This window comes from Trachypithecus francoisi, unplaced genomic scaffold, assembly GCF_009764315.1.
Source record: "Trachypithecus francoisi isolate TF-2019V2 unplaced genomic scaffold, Tfra_2.0 Lachesis_group1, whole genome shotgun sequence".
Taxonomy (NCBI): Eukaryota; Metazoa; Chordata; class Mammalia; order Primates; family Cercopithecidae; genus Trachypithecus; species Trachypithecus francoisi.
The window spans coordinates 136,542,391-136,559,591 of NW_022681454.1; the positions used below are offsets into that span (position 1 = coordinate 136,542,391).

The 17,201-nt window shown below is 42.1% G+C and overlaps 1 protein-coding gene across 5 annotated transcripts in view; it reads left to right on the forward strand.

Annotated features, from left to right (window-relative positions):
• The window catches only part of MGST2 (microsomal glutathione S-transferase 2), a 44,175-nt gene that overhangs the window by 20,383 nt on the left and 6,591 nt on the right, over positions 1-17,201 (forward strand). For 4 of the 5 annotated variants that reach the window (XR_004438136.1, XM_033215313.1, XM_033215312.1 and 1 more), the window contains 2 exons: positions 9,817-9,887; positions 16,778-16,859. Coding sequence is in view for 4 of the 5 variants with exons in the window: in XM_033215312.1 (XP_033071203.1) it covers positions 9,817-9,887; positions 16,778-16,859 (153 nt within the window). In the remaining variant the exon portion in view is untranslated. Of the gene's footprint in view, positions 1-9,816; positions 9,888-16,777; positions 16,860-17,201 lie in introns of those variants that run through there. The other variant, XM_033215314.1, reaches the window with a different exon arrangement.

The following is a 17,201-nucleotide window of genomic DNA, read 5'->3' on the forward strand; positions in this document are numbered from 1 at the left end:
CTTGTGATCTGTTCTCATTCTCTTTGTTCTTGATTACTCATATCTATTTTTTTTTTTTTTTTTTTTACCAGCATTTTAGTGAAGCTTCAGAAGTGAGAAGAAATGAATATGGGTTCTATCTGCCATGTTTAGCAGGAAGTCATCCACATGTTTTTGACATCCTGTGCACACCCATTTTCCCTTGTCAACAAAAAGAGTCAAACTCTATAAAATATTTAAAGAGATTTATGTATGTATTTATTTATTTTTAGACAGAATCTCACTCTGTCTCCGAGACTGGCATGGAATGACACGATCTTGGCTCACTGCAACCTCCCCTTCCTGTGTTTAAGCAATTCCTTTGCCTCAGTCTCCCAAGTAGCTGGGATTACAGGCACGTGCCACCACACCTGGCTAATTGTTGTATTTGTAGTATAGACAGGGTTTCACCATGTTGGCCAGGCTGGTCTCAAAGTCCTGACCTCAAGTGATCCACCCTCCTTGGCCTCCCAAAGTGCTGGGATTACACACCTCACGTGATCCACCCTCCTCGGCCTCCCAAAGTGCTGGGATTACATGCATGAGCCACCACACCCAGCCTGAAGAGATTTATTCTGAGTCAAATATCAGTGATCATAGCCCATGCCATAGCCCTCAGGAGGTCTTGAGAACACGTGCCCAGTTTGGTTGGGGTGCAACTTGACTTTATACATTTTAGGGAGATATGAAACTTCAATCAAATCCATTTAGGAAATACATGGGTGGCCAGGCGCGGTGGCTCGAGCCTGTAATCCCAGCACTTAATCGGGAGACTGAGACGGGCGGATCACGAGGTCAGGAGATCGAGACCATCCTGGCTAACACGGTGAAACCCCGTCTGTACTAAAAAGTACAAAAAAACTAGCCGGGCGAGGTGGCAGGTGCCTGTAGTCCCAGCTACTCGGGAGGCTGAGGCAGGAGAATGGCTTAAACCCGGGAGGCGGCGCTTGCAGCGAGCTGAGATCCCGCCACTGCACTCCAGCCTGGGCAACAGAGCGAGACTCTGTCTCGGAAAAAAAATAAAAGTACATTGGTTTTGTCCAGAAAAGTGGGACAATGTGAAGTGGGGTGGGGTGGGGGCATGGGGCTTCCAGCTTAAAGGTAGATTTAAAATTTTTTCTGGTTGACAACTGGTTGAGTTTATCTAAAGACCTGGGATCAACAGAAGGGAATGTCTGAGTTAAGATAAAGGATTATGGAGACCAAAGTTCTTATTTGCAGAGGAAGCCTTCACATAGTAGGCTTCAGAGAGAATAGCTTGTAAAGTGTTTCTTATCAGACTTAAAGTCCGTGTTGCTGTTAATGCTGAAGAGGTATAAGGGGGTATGTCCGACTCTCACTTTCCATCATGGCCTGAAACAGCCTCTCAGGTTAAATTTTAAAAGAGCCCTGGCTGAGGAGGAGGTCCATTCAGATGGCTGGGGGGCCTTAGAATTTAATTTTTGGTTTACACCCTATTTGACAGAGAAAGAATCTCATGCTCAGAGCCTTCAGCAATCCATAGTGTCTAACTAGAATTTAGTAACTTTTTGTTTTCATTGGGTTTATTTTTATACTTACCCTTTATTTAGAAAGTTATACTCTTTCTGCACTTGTAATGATATAAAATTTGTTTTTTCCTAATTTAAGGAAAGAAGCTGATTTGTAGAAAGATAGTGCTACATTAAAAGGCTAAAACTTTGACAGTGTTAGATTAATGCTTGAAGTTTGGGAGGCACTATGCTATTTATAAAAATCATCACAAGAGGAAATTCCAGATCTTCCCACTTTGTCTTTCATGATCTGAAAATTTCTTGTTGGGAACTACTGGGTATCCAGTAGGCTAAGTCCCTGGGCCACTTCTTGGTTCTATTTTTATTCTCATAGTTTCCACAAATTTGACTTTCTTTGAAGTTATTTTGCTCTCCCTCCTCTTCTATATCTGGAATCCTCTTGTCCCAGGAATAAAACTGAACACTACTTCCAAGTATTTCTCTCCAGTTACTATTTATAAAGTAAGTACTGTATACAAACCCAGTTTCCTTGTTAGAAATGTTTTGCTTTGTTGGATTAATCATGGTAGAACAGAGAGTGGTTCAAAAATGACGATCAATAATCAGGACAGATTTGGAGCCAGGAAATACCTTGAGCAACCACACAGCAGTTGTTCTCCTGGTTTCTCACTGAAGAATGATTGGGGATGGCTCCACTCCGTACTTCGAATTTCTTTTTGAATTTTCCACAGCCCTAGCCCAATTTTTGCCTTAGATTCTGTTTTTTTTTTCTTTTTGCCTTAGATTCTAAGGTGTAGGATAAATCAGGCCAAACCAGATCAGAGTCATTGCTTGCAAAGCCATTTAGACTTTCTCTGAAGTAGTTAGAGCAGAATTCCCTGGAATAACAGTTCAGTCCAAAGCCTACTTGGTTATCTGTTCTTTTTCCTGGAGGAGGAATGCACTGTCTTTTCTGGCTCTCCTGGACCAGAAGCGCTGGTTTCCCTTTGCCTCTTTGGAAGGACTTAGCTTAGAGGTCTGGCCTTTTCCCTACTCTTTTCTCCTGCTGATTTTGCCCTCAGCATAGCCAAGAAGCCCAAAGTTATGACTAATTCTATCTTTACGTGGACCTCAACATCTCATCAGCAGTCACTTCAAGGTTCATTGATCCTAAAGGACTGTTTCTTGTTCGAAGGTCATCTCAGGCTAGGTATCTATTTGTGAGCAGAGCTGATGTGGAGTCCAGCCTTTCTGAGTTACTAGCCCTGGGCTCCTTAGAATCTCCACCCACTTTCTCTTCCCTTCCTTACAGGAGACGACTTACAGATGACAGTCTCTAGAGTCTTGCTGTCTTTCACAATTTTTTAAAATTGTGAAAATAGTAACTATAATTTCACCAAGGACCATTCCTTTATGTTATTGCTGAACTTAGAAAATTCTGTCTTGTCTAATCTGAGCACCTTGATCCCTTTAGAGGAAAGTCATTTTATAAAATCTAAAAAGTAGATCCAAGTAATAAATTGATCTTCTTGCAATTTAAATACATTTCCTCTGATTCTGCCTTCACTGGAAGGGGAGAATAGCTGCTGACCTCACTCCTTTTCATGTGCTGAAAGACCATTATTAAGCATCTTTCATCTTTTGGATTTTGAGGCTAGGGAGCACTAATTCTTCAGCTTTTTTTCTCCAACCATTTAGAAATTTTGGTTCTCTTTAGACAAAAATTTTTAATATTCTTTCTAAACCTGGAGTCTAGATGTATACCTAGTATACTAATAATGCTTTCTTTGGTGCTGGTAAAGACAGAAGAATTGCCTCTTAGTTCTTGCAAATGCACTCCTATTTGCTTAATGCTGAATTATTCAGTTCCTATTCCAAAATTAACCTGCCACAAGGCACAGGTAAGCCTAATCATCGTGGATCTTGGTACCCTTTAGAGATATTAGCCTTTTCTCACTCTACTGTGATTCTGTTTTTTTTTTTTTTTTTACATTTTATTAACTTTTTAATGTCATTTTGAATTCTGATTCTGAAATTTGGAAATTAAAACGAGTGACCTTAATGCATCTAAAAACTATGGAGAAAGGAAAATTTACAATAGTGATTTCTCAGATATTCTGCAACTATAAGATTACATTAATGTGGGCCACTGACTTTTGCAATGAGTGGAAAAAAGTAGAAGAAAAAGAGACAGTAAACATATTCCTATTTTCTTACAAGCATAACCATCATGGACAATAGCAGAAAGCGCTAGATGCCCTTATCCCCTGACTTATTATAAAGGGCTAGGGGCTGGGTACAGTGGCCCATGCCTGTAATCCCAGCACTTTTGGGAGGCCAAGGTGGGTGGATCACTTGAGGTCAGGAGTTCAGGACCAGCCTGGCCAACATGGTGAAACCTCATCTCTATTAAAAAATAAAAAAATTAGCTGGGCGTGGTGGCACCTGCCTGTAATCCCAGCTACTCGGGAGGCTGAGGCAGGAGAATCATTTGAACCTAGGAGGTGGAGGTTGCGGTGAGCTGAGATCACGCCACTGCACTCCAGCCTGGGTGACAGAGTGAGACTCCATCTCAAAAAAAAATAAAAAAATAAAAAGGGATCTCCCAAAAATGACAGAGTGACTCTGTGTGATGAGCTCCTCAAACTCCAGTGTCCTTGCAGATACCAAGCAGCATCTGTCACATAAGCTGGGAGATTCTCCAAGTGATCAGGGGACAAGAAGGAGCTGGGATGCAGAGGAAATGCAAATCTCCCTTCCCTGCATGCTCTTCGTGTTCCCTACAAGCAGCACCACTGAAGGGCAGTGGTGGGACTCACGCCCTCCTGCCACCTGCCGCCACCTACCTATTGTGTCCCCACTTAGAGTTACTTGACAAGGAGCAATTTAGACAGTTACACATCTCTATAAAAAGATTAACTCCAGCAACCTCTCATCCCAAGCCTTTTCTGAGCATATTAACCTGTTGCTCTGATCCCAGTCAGTGTAATCATCCAAAAGACCGCCCAGGGCCAAAGTCAGAAGACCAAGGCCAGGTCATCCATTCAGAGTGCAAGTGGCTCATGGCAGTGTGCAGCCCACTGCTTCAGGAAGAGTCACCTAAACAAGAGGAGAAAGAATCAGGAGCAAACAAAAAACCTGCAAGAAGCAAACCTCCTTTGAATTGCTTTGTCTGTTTTTATTTAGAAAAAGATCTACTATGAGCATGGCATTAGAAATGGCTCATGAGGTTTTCCCTTAGGAGAATGTTTCATATTTTCTGAACAAAGTTGTTGCAAGCAAAGTTGCATATTGTGTTCATTGGACACCGTCAAATAGAAACATATTCATAAAAAGTTTTAGGCCACAGGTCTCCCAAGTGATGTGCCCACATTGAAGGAATACACTAAGTAATCCACTGGGAAGGTGAGGAAAATATTGGAGCATCTGTTTATACTGATTCTTAAAATCCTATCCTTTAATTAAAAAAAATTTTTTTTGAGACAGAGCCTTGCTCTGTTGCCCAGGCTGGAGTGCAGCAGTGCGATCTTGGCTCACTGCAGCCTCAGCCCCCTGGGTTCAAGCGATTCTTCTGCCTCAGCCTCCTGAGTAGCTGGGACTACAGGCACGTGCCACCATGCTCGGCTAATTTTTGTATTTTTAATAGAGTCAGGGTTTCACCATATTGACCAGGTTGGTCTTGAACTCCTGACGTCAAGTGATCCACCTACCTCGGCCTCCCAAAGTGCTAGGATTACAAGCATGAGCGGTGGGGCTGGGTGCGGTGGCTCAAGCTTGTAATCCCAGCACTTTGGGAGGCTGAGACGGGCGGATCACGAGGTCAGGAGATCGAGACCATCCTGGCTAACACGGTGAAACCCCGTCTCTACTAAAAAAAAATACAAAAAACTAGCCAGGTGAGGTGGCAGGTGCCTGTAGTCCCAGCCACTCGGGAGGCTGAGGCAGGAGAATGGCATAAACCCGGGAGGCGGAGCTTGCAGTGAGCTGAGGTCCGGCCACTGCACTCCAGCCTGGGCGACAGAGCGAGACTCCGTCTCAAAAAAAAAAAAAAATTTTATTTTTTTATAAAGATGAGGTCTCACTGTGTTGCCCAGGCTGGTCTCAAACTCCTGGCTCAAATGATCCTCCTGCCTCTGCCTCCCAAAGGCCCGGGATTACAAGCATGAACCAGCTTCCTGGCCCTCCATCCTTTAATTTTTGTGTTTGTTTTATAATGAATATGATATTCTTTTCCAGTTGAATGTAGTAGCTGTGCTAATAGATAAATCCCAGATTTTCCATGGTTTAACACAGTGGAAGTTCATGTCCTGCTCAAGTCTGGTCCTGTGTGGGAGCTCCTGGGTGTGGGCCTCCTCTGCTACAGAAGGATGTGTGCTTATTTTTATGGGGCTGTGCAACTGTTAGGGCTATGCAATCAGAAAAGTTTGGAGACTAGTGTTGAAGGAACTGCCAGATTTGGAGCTGCCAGGCCACAATTTGATTCTTTTCCCCACCCCCAAATAACATAAACTTTGTAGTATACTTATTGACTGAGACAAGGCCCAAATAGCACTTAGTTTGGGGCCATCCTCACTGCTCCTGGCTACCAGATCCAGGTGGGAATGCGCAGTAGTCCTGAGCCCCCAGGGCCCAGGCTCCATGGTATTGGGATGGACAACAAGGGGTCTCAGCAGCTTTATCTACTCAATCTCCACAGTGCCCACTGGACTGTCCCTTAGAGTGACCAACTCTTTCCAGTGCTTCTGGGTCTTACCCAGTTTTAGCACTTAAAGCTCCATGTCCCCCTAAATTCCTCAGTCCCAGACAAATGAAGATAGCTTTCATGGGAAGCTTCGATATCAAAGGAGCATGGGATTGTTCAAAGAGGGCTCTCACCAGGGAATGAGTAGACACAGCCTGTTTTCCCATGGGCAGCCTGTTTCTCCAATATGGACATGCAGGAGAGGAGACAGTGGTCATAATCAACTATACCCCCTGTTCTCACAGGCAGGGAAATTGACAGCTGCTGCAGGCTGTTTGCTGTTCCATTTGGGAAATTTTCCTGAGGATCCCCTGTAATAAGAGGATAGAATATATCTGCCTTCATGACTTAAAAGAGGCTATAAATTATTTTCATGTTGGTTTTCATGTCGGTGAAACTGTAATTAGCCACTGACAGGATTGTCAAGAAGTAATTTTCAGAGTTTGGTTCCCTTGAGTTAAACATGCCTACTGACAGCTTACTGGGGATGTGTTATTGTGGGGATACCATCCAGGCCTGGAGGGACCCAGAATCAGGCAGAAGGATGTGGTCACATGGCGGAGGGACTGGAGGAGGTGACAATTAGCAGGTAGAATGGGATTCCAGGTATTTCAAGGCCAAGCAATACTTGGTGCTTTCACCAGGCAGGCAGCAGGGAAGACTGTCAGCAACAAACAGGGCACCCAACTGGCGGTCACATAATTATTTTCAATCTCTGAGAGATGATAGGAAGAAATGGGCAAAGTCTTATTTCCAAGGGACTAAGGCTTGAGGCAGGTCAGCAAAAGAGGGACCAGGGTGAAAGTACAATGAGCACAGTTGGAACGTGAGGTTGGGGTGAGCTCAGCAGTGACCAGCCACTTGTAGGGGACAAAGGGCCTATTTCTTGAGAAAGAAAGGTGCAGAGATATGGTGCTAGGCTGCTCCAGTACTCCACGTGTTGCCATCTGTGAGCATAAATGCAGTTGCAATCACATCCTTGCCTAAATCTCAATGACTTCTAGCCACCTGCTGCTCACCCAGGATCCCAGCACCCCCGTTCCCCATCTTCCCAATTCCTTCTGGGAATACAGGGCATGTGCCCAGGAACACAGCTCCCACTGGCAAGCAATTGAAGGGAGGGGCTGTGCCACTGTCCTGCTCCCCAGTCCTCTGTGAGTACAGTACCCTCCCCAGGTTCTGGAGTGCCTTCCACCACCGCCAGGAGCTGCTCTGGGTCTGTGGCAGAGGGAGATTAAGGGTGTGACTCTCCCTGACTTTGTCTCTTCTGTCATCTGAGGCATGGCACCGCTTGTGTCTGGAATCTCACCAAGGTTTTCATGAGGACGATCCGTCAGCGTCTGTTCTGGTCTCTGGTTTCCCATTAGGTGTGAAACTAGTTCCCTAGCTTGTGGGGGCAGCAGGGGGAACTCCAAAACATCCCCTTTATTTTTATTTCCTTTCTCCTTGCTCAAAGGCCTTCTTCCTCTTTCAGATAAGAGACACAAAAGCACACATGCCTATCAACTAATGTGGACAGACACCCAAAGAGCTTCTGCCATCTGCAGTGCAGTTTCTACTTAGTTAGGACATTCTTATACAATATTATCTCTTTGTTCCCAGATGCCAAGCCAAGGACACTAGAAAAACCTCTAAGTAATTAGACTTTTATGAAGGCTAACTGGGGCTATTTTTGAAGGTGCTTTTAAAACAATCTTATCACACCTAATTTTGAATAAAAATATGTTGTGAAAAACTTGATGCTTACATTTGGAATAATTTAAGGTGCATTACAAAACAATAAATGATGGGACAATTTTGTTATGTTTCCAAAAAAGTTCATATAAAATTTCAGTGAGTGCCAAAGGACTAGAGCCTTCCTCTGCTGCTACTCCATTTTACCTCGTGGGAAACAGGTCTATGGATTCAGCCAAGGAAAAAGAAACCTGGGAACGCCATTTATTCTTTGCATAGTTGTAATATAAAGTACGAATTTTATCAAGTATCTTTTCACTGACCCTATCCTCGCCACTCAAAAAGACGTTAATGGAAAGACAACCATCAGAAGCAAAATCATGCCAAGAACGAGAAACAGCAGGAGGAAAAACTTTAGTTACTTCTGTGAGTTCTAGAAAGTTGTAGTTACGGTTTGTGAGATTATCAGTGTTAGGCTTTAGACAAGACATTCCTTGGGTCACCAGTGGCCTTTTGGGTGGTAATGACAACAGTCTGAAAAGGAAGAAGAAAGCAATTTTGCATTCATATTATCCATTTCCAATTTTTTAGGGGACTGATGGTCACCCTCCTGGCTCTTAGAGATGTGTGTGGGTAATGCGCTGTTGTCTTTGCTGGTGGGGTTAAAATTTTCCGTATGTGCTTTAGGACTCTGCCTCAGCCACATCTTTCTTTGAGCACTGAACTTGTTAATTATGCATGTTTCTTACCCAGCTTTAAAAGATGACTGAGTTATCATTGGGGAGTTTTTTTCCCATGTAGTTGAGGCATAAGCTGATAAAGTTGAATTGACCTAGACACAATTTTCTGTGGGATTATGGAGAATGAGGGAAGAATTACGCTTTGTAATTATGCTTTTTTGTTTGTTTAATTCAGAGAAAATAGATCACTTATGGTGACCCAGGCTAAAAGACTTAGGTCTTCAACAACCAGCATCATCTATTTCTAGATCAATTGCCTTGTAATATTAAGTATTCAAGCTTTGAGGCTTACTGAAGGAAAGATATGGGGTCATTTACAATCCTGTAGACTATGACCTTCCACCAGGATCTACTCAAGACCTCATCACACATTACGTTAAAGTTCTTTCTGGTGGTGAAATTGTCAGCAAAGAGCTTGGCTAACCTAACCAAGATCACTTGGGAGGTATACCTTAGGAGGGAGGATGAATATAATTCATCTTTTTCCCTTTTGTTAGATGCAGATGAATTAATTATAGTTCCCAGAGAACTGTTCCCTTTTGCTTAAATTAGTGTCAGATTTTCCATCCAAGTCTTCTATGAATAGAGGCAATATGACTTGACATTAGGACAGAGCTTTGGAATCCAGAGATGGATGCTGTCTATCTTTGATTCTCTGCAATGCATGTCGGTCTGGGCTCTCAGGCCTTAGTTTATTCGTCCATAAAATGGGAATGAATATGCTCACTCATTTCCTTCAGGAGATTTTAAGGGAATTATTTAAAGACCATTTTGTAATGTTCTGGGTAACTCAAGTAGAAGGCAATGGGATGTGAAGGAATTTTAAAAATAAGAAATCTCTTGAATATGAATTGAGTAATCTCTTAAGTTCTTTAGATAAGATATGGAGTGATCTTTAGGCTCAGGAGGCCTGTCTTTTGGGAAAGTGCTGTGACTCACTTCTACTACTGGCAACTTATATGTAGGAGAATGATTCTTGGCCCTGCTCTGAGGTTTAAACAATGTTCAACCTTGAAAGATTGATTTTAAATGTAAAGGTCACTTAAACTCTTTTGTAAGTTCTTATATTACTTTTGTTAAAATAGGCGAACATTTACCTCTAGATGAAAAATCAATGCTTCAGTGTAAAGTTTTCTCATAAAATAACCTATGTCTTTATTTTTTTCCACAGACAAAACTGTGTGGAGTTTTATCCTGTATTCATAATTACATTGTGGATGGCTGGGTGGTATTTCAACCAAGGTAATATTAAAATACAGTCAACTGTGTTCTAATGATGACTATGGTGCTTAAATGATTAAGGAGCGGATATATGGCCAGGCGTGGTGGCTCATACCTATATTCCCAGCACTTTGGGAGGCCCAGGTGGGTGGATCACCTGAGGTCAGGAGTTCAAGACCAGCCTGGCCAACATGGTGAAACCCTGTCTCTACTAAAAATACAAAAATTAGCCAAGCGTGGTGGCGCATGCCTGTAATCCCAGCTACTTGGGAGGCCAAGGCAGGAGAATCACTTGAACCAGGATGCGGAGGCTGCAGTGAGCTGAGATTGTGCCACTGCACTCCCGCCTGGGTGACAGAGACTCCATCTCAAAAAAACAAACAAAAGGAGGAACAGATATGCAACTACATAGCTACCAATCCTGGAGACTAAACAAAATAAACAGTGTGTGCGTCAGAGTGCTATGTTGCAGATATATGAACTTTGGCTTCATTCTAATTTAATTCAATAATGAAAAAAATATTGAGACAAACAATATGCTAGATCTTCAAGGATGAAAATGACATGAGCTTTGTCTTCAAATCTAATAATCTACAATTGACTCTTGAACAATGGAGGGGTTGGGGCGCTGCCCCCCTGCCCCCCCCCGCACACAGTAGAAAATCTGCATATAATTTTTGATTCCCCAAAACTTAACTACTAATATCCTATTGGTCTGGAAGCCTTACTGAGTACAGTCTACTAATAAATATTTTCCATGTTTTATGTATCATATACTGTATTCTTACAATCAAGCATGCTAGAGAAAAGAAAATGTTATTAAAATCATAAGGAAGAGCAAATATTTACTATTTATTAAGTGGAAGTGGACCATCATAAAGGTCTTCATCCTCATCATTTTCACGTTGAGTAACCTGAGGAAGAGGAAGAAGAGGGGTTGGTTTTGCTGCCTCAAGGGTGGCAGAATCAGAAAAGGTGAAGGAGGTAGAAGGGGAGACAGAATTGGCAGGCGCAGTAGGTATAAATTTATAGAAATATTTCTGACGTTTTTGCTTTTTTCTCTAAAAATGTTTCTATATAGTACCAATCTTTCTTCCACTGTTACCTTTAGTTTCAGTGCTTGTATCATAGAAGGGTCCATGTCATAAAAGAAGTAAAAAAGCAGACTTGAATCATCGGAACCCTTCTGCCAGATTGTCTAATGTCAATTTGTTTTCTGGTACTGCCTCTTCTGTCTTCTTCCTTATCATCTGGCAGTGGTTCAGAGCACTCGTCTCTACCAAGTCATCTTCTGTTAATTCATCTGGCGTGGTGTCTATTAGCTCTTGAATTTCTCCAAGATTCGTATCTTGAGACCCTTTATCCCCCTACATTCTTTGTCACAGCCACTATCTCTTTCATGATTTCCTTGATTGGCTCTGTTGTAAATCCTGTGAATGTCATGCACAACATCTGTACACAGTGTTCTTCAGCAGGAATTTATTGTTTCAGGTTTGATGACTTTCACAACCTTCCTATAACAATGCTAGCATCTTCAATGGTGTAATCCTTCTAGGCATTCATAATGCTCTTTCTATCAGGGTTCTCTTCCATAACATTGACAATCATTCCCATAGAGTACCTTGTATCATGAGCCTTAAAGGTCCTGATAACCCCCTGATTTAGAGGCTGAATTAAAGATGTTATATTTGGGGGCAAGTAGACTACTTTTATGCCTTCTGCGTTGAACTCATGGGGTTCTGGGTGGTCAGGGACATTGTCCAATATCAAAAGAATGTTAGAAGGTAATTCCATCCTGACTTCAGGGTCAAAGTATTGATGGAACCAATCCAGAGAAGAGGTTCTTGTTGTCCAAGCTTTTTTTTTTTGTACAACCAAATGACTGACAGGTGCTGTTTATCTTTTTCCTTCAAGGCTCAAGGGGTTAGCAACTTTATAGATAAGGACAATCCTGAGTATAAACCTGACTGCATTTACACAAAACAGTAGAGTTAGCCTATCCCTTCCTGCCTGAAATCCTGGAGCTTGCTTCTCTTCTTTACTAATAAATGTCCTTTGTGACTTTTTTTTTTTTTTAATCCCCAGGACAGGGCACTTTTGTTTGCATTAAAAACCTGTTCAGGCAGATATCCTTTCTCCTCAATGACTTCTTAATGGTGCCTGGGAACTCATGTATTGCTTCTTGGTTGATGGAAGATGCTTCTCCTGTTATCTTGATATTTTAAAAGCTAAACTTCTTTCTAAAATTATCAAACCATCCTTTGCTGGCATTAAATTCTTCAGCTTTAGATCCTTCATCTTCCTTTTGCTTAAAGTTGTCATATAAGGATTTTGCTTTTTCTCAAATCCTATTAGAGTCTACAAGTATGTGTTTCTTATAGCAATCCTGCCCCCACATAAAAGCTGCATTTCAATATGAGATAAAAAGATATTTTGGAAAAAGTGCAAGGTTTTTCCCCCTGCTGGTATAGCTGCAAGTGACAGCTTTACAAATCACCTTTTCTTTCTTTTTTCTTTTCTTATCTTTTCCTTTTTCCTTCCTTCATCTTCTTTTTTTTTTTTTTCCACTGGTCCTTGCACTGAATTCATTTATCTTGCAGTGGTGGTCAACCATAGCTCACAGCTGCAGACCTTAATCTATGACACATATTAAGCCATTCAATTTTGTCTTGTAATATCATGACTTTTCTCTGCTTTTTGGGAGCACTTTCAGCACCACTGGTAGCAATCTGTATGGGTCTCATGGCATTATTCAAGGTTTATGGTGTCGCACTAAACATTGATGAAAATAGGCAAAAACCCTGAGAGATCACTTTTTACTGCAATATGCAATTTGCTGGGGTGAAGAAATGCTCAGGTGGAAATGATTAGCATCACCTTTTAAGCAGATACTTGGCAACACTTGAGCTCACTGCAATAGCAACAGGAGGTGGCTTCAAAATATTTATAATAGTACAGTATTACTATAGTTAATTTTATGTATGATTTAATACTGCATCTTTACATTTGTTTACATTTCTCTCAACTGCAAATGGCACCATGTATTATGGTCTGTGTTTGTATGCTTTGATAAATTTTAACTTTGTACAAAATTCATATATATATATCTATATAGGCTTTCTGCTGAATCTTTTTAAAAACTTGTGTATATTTTATGATAGTAAATGAGAAAATAGACCAGTATCTACATCTGTTTTGTGCAATTATGACCTACCTTTTTCCTAATTTTTCAGTATGTCTGGGCTATGTGGTTCATTTGTGAGTTTTGTCAAATTGTCACAAATCTCCAAAATGTTTTCCAATATATTTATGTGTTTATTTTTGTAAACCCACCTCCTGCACAATCCAATATATTTATTGGAAAATATCCATGTATAAATGGACCTGTGCAGTTCAAACCCATGTTGTTCAAGGGTCATCTATAATTCTAATTAATTGAAGGAAGAGAACATAGAATGAACAGTTCACATTAATAATTATAGCTGGCCAGGCCCGCAGCTTATGTCTGTAATCCCAGCAATTTGGGAGGCTAAGGTGGAGGGATTGCTTGAGGCCAGAAATTCAAGACCAGGCTGGGCAACAAAGGAGACCCTGTGTCTACAAAATTTTAATTAAAAAACTATCTGGGCACACATGTAGTCCCAGCTACTTGGGAGGCTGAGGTGGGAGGAGCTCTCAAGCCCAAGAGTTTCAGGCTGCAGTGAATCATGATAGCGCCACTGCATTCCAGCAGGGGTGACAGAGTGAGACCCTGTCTCAAAAAGAAAATAATAATCATCATCATTATAGCTATTATTTATTGAGCCCTTACTATGTGCCAGGTCCTTTTTTTTTTTTTTTTTTTTTTTTTTGAGACGGAGTCTGCCTCTGTCGCCCAGGCTGGAGTGTAGTGGTACGATTTCGCCTCATCGCAAGCTCCGCCTCCCGGGTTCCCGCCATTCTCCTGCCTCAGCCTCGGGAGTAGCTGGGACTACAGGCACCCGCCACCACGTCCGGCTAATTTTTTGTATTTTTAGTAGAGATGGGGTTTCACTGTGTTAGCCAGAATGGTCTCGATCTCCTGACCTCATGATCTGTCCGCCTCGGCCTCCCAAAGTGCTGGGATTACAGGCGTGAGCCACCGCTCCAGGCCGCCCGGTAGTGTTTCTAAGTGTTATGCATACATTGTCCCATGCGTCAGATTTACAGGATTTAAAGCCTTCATATGAGGGAGGGTCTGTAATAAATTTCTACTTTACAGATGAGGAAGCTGAGGTACAGAGATGTTAAGTAATTTTTCCAACTTGACATTCACCAGTGTGGGGAAATTTTTCCTTTAAAGTGCAGAGCCGGGTCTGTAGGTATTTGTGCCAACAACCCATGCACCTTTTCTTAAAGGTCTCCAAGTATGTAGTGCTGCGGTTTGTATGTAGCGACTCTACAAACATCCACTTTCTGTTTGACTGGGGCATCCTTGGTGAGCTGAGGGCTTTCTCTAAACTTGGCTTCTGCGTTTAACAGTGAGTCAGACCAGCCCCTGCTACGTTCGTTGGAGAAATTGAATCCCCCTTTTCTGGTAACTTTCACTGTCTCATTTTGGTCTATACTTGATTGCCAAGATTTAAATAAACCAAAATCCAGCTGCTTTCAAAGGCAACCCCATCACTCTCTTCCTTATAGTTTTTACTGTGAACTGAGGAATTTCAGGTACAATGTCCTTTAAAGAAAGACTTCTTCACTTTATTCCAACTCATACTTGTGTCGCTTAAGGGCATGAATGAAACCGCTGTTCCTTGTCATGTAAGAGCACATTAACAACTAATAAGAAAAGCGCCTTTTAGTAATGGGACTCTGTCTCTGCCATTTGACCCTTTGGATTTCTCTGTGATAGGCTGAATGAGGCAGAATGCCTGTCAGAAAGGATTTCTTTTTTTTTTTTTTTTTTTTTTTGAGACGGAGTCTTGCTCTGTCGCCGGGGCTGGAGTGCAGTGGCCGGATCTCAGCTCACTGCAAGCTCCGACTCCCGGGTTCACGCCATTCTCCTGCCTCAGCCTCCCGAGTAGCTGGGACTACAGACGCCCGCCACCTCGCCCGGCTAGTTTTTTGTATTTTTTAGTAGAGACGGGGTTTCACAGTGTTCGCCAGGATGGTCTCGATCTCCTGACCTCGTGATCCGCCCGTCTCGGCCTCCCAAAGTGCTGGGATTACAGGCTTGAGCCACCGCGCCCGGCCAGAAAGGATTTCTTGAGTATCTTGTCAGAAATTTCTTTTCATTCTTTCTCTTCCAAAGTCAGTCACCTACTAACTGTTCCTGAACTGTTCTCATTGGCTTTCTGGGAGTAAATCCCTAGACAGGGAGTCTCAAAACTGAGAACCATGTTCAGAACTCTTCGGCTTCCTCAGACCCTGGAAAGGGTCTACCAGCTCTTCCTTCCCAGCTCTTTCCTTGGTCCCCTTGTTCTGTCCTCTGGCCCCAATACAGATGTCATCCCCTCCAGAGGCCTTCCTTTACCCCATTTTGGCAGCCTCCTCCAGTTCCTCTCTCTCCCATGTCTCTTCATTTCTTTCACAGCACTTTCAAGTTTACACTTTTCTTCTCATTTTTGTCTTTGTTGTCTGTCTTTGCTGAGAGAATGTATGCTCTATGAAGTCAGGGAGCTTGTATCTTTTTCACTGCCACCCTCAATCCTTAAAGTAATACCTGGTTTATGGTAGATATGGGGCTAGGCATGGTGGCTCACACCTGCAATCCCAGCACTTTGGGAGGCCAAGACAGGAGGATGGCTTGAGCCCAGGAGTTCAAGACCAGCCTAGGCAGCATAGGGAGGCCTTTTCTCTCCAAAATAATTTAAAAATTGGCCAGGCCTGGTGGCATACACCTGTGGTGCCAGGTACTTAGGAGGCTGAGGTGGGAGGATTGCATGAGCCCAGGAGGTCAAGGCTATACTGCGCCCTGATCATGCCACACATTCCTGCCTGGGTAACAGAGCAAGACCCTATCTCAAGAAAAAAAGAAAAAACAAACAAAAAACGTGTGGCCAAGTAAAATAATAAATTTAATCTAGCATATCACAGTCCCACACATAGACTCCAAATGTTTACAATAGGGCTCTGGCAACTTGCATCTGTGAGGTGCTGAGGAAGGGAATGGAGCCCTAACATAGGGAAGACAATGATATATTTCACTGGATGCGATGATAGAACATCAGAGTACTGTATTTCATGTTTCTTTTTCAGACAAATTTTATATGTAATAAAATGCATAAAGCTTCAATGAATTTTGAGAAGTACACACACCTGTGTGGTCCAAATCTCTATCAAGATCTAGAACATGGCAACCACCCAGAAAGTGTCCTCCTGCTTCTCCCAGTCAGTCCCCATTCTCACTCCCAGATACAAGTACTTCTGATTGTTTCATCATTTAGTTTTGTCCATTCTAGAACTTCATATAATTGGAATCATATAGTATGTAGCCTGTGTAATGCTTCATTCACTCAGCAAAATGTTGTGTTGCATAGATCTGTTTGTTTTCATTGCTGAGTAGCATTCCATTGAATAGACTCTATAACAGCTTGGTTATCCATTCTCCTGTTGATAGACTTCTGGGCTGTTTCCAGTTTTTGGCTATTATGAATAAAGCTGCAATGAACATTCTTAAACAAGTCCTTTTGTGAACACACGCTTTCATTTCTCTTGGATAAATACGTAGGAATGAGATTGCTGAGTCAAATGTTATGTTCGATTTTATAAGAAACTACCAGAACTTTTCCCAAAGTGGCTGTGCTGTTTTGCATTCCTGCCAGTGATGTATTCTGAATATAAGTATTTTGTCCGATATGTGTTTTGTGAATATTTTCTCAGTCTTCATACAACATCTTAAGAGACTGCTGTTGTCTTTTGTGCCTTTTCTTTTTTCCCCACCCCCTCTATAGTTTTTGCTACTTGTCTGGGTCTGATGTACATATATGGCCGTCACCTGTACTTCTGGGGATATTCAGAAGCTGCTAAAAAACGGTAAGGAGAACCCAGTAATTTTGTATTTATGCAAAAAGTAGCAGGATAAGGTCTGGGTCAGTTTCCTTCTCTTGAGAGATATTAACTGCGAGTTGTGGTGGCAAAAGTAATCCATACTGTCTGAGGCCAAGTCTTGCCAGGCCATACACAATTAGGCATGAGATAGGACAATGCAAGTATAAAACTGTACACTGAATGTGGACTCTAGTTCCTTGCAAAAATTTTGCATCATCTCTAGAAATTTACCGAGGATAAATCCTGCCTAGCCTTGATAATGCTTTGAATGTTCAAAGAAACCAAGTGATCTGTATGGTTAGGCATTCCCTTTAATTTATGTGATGA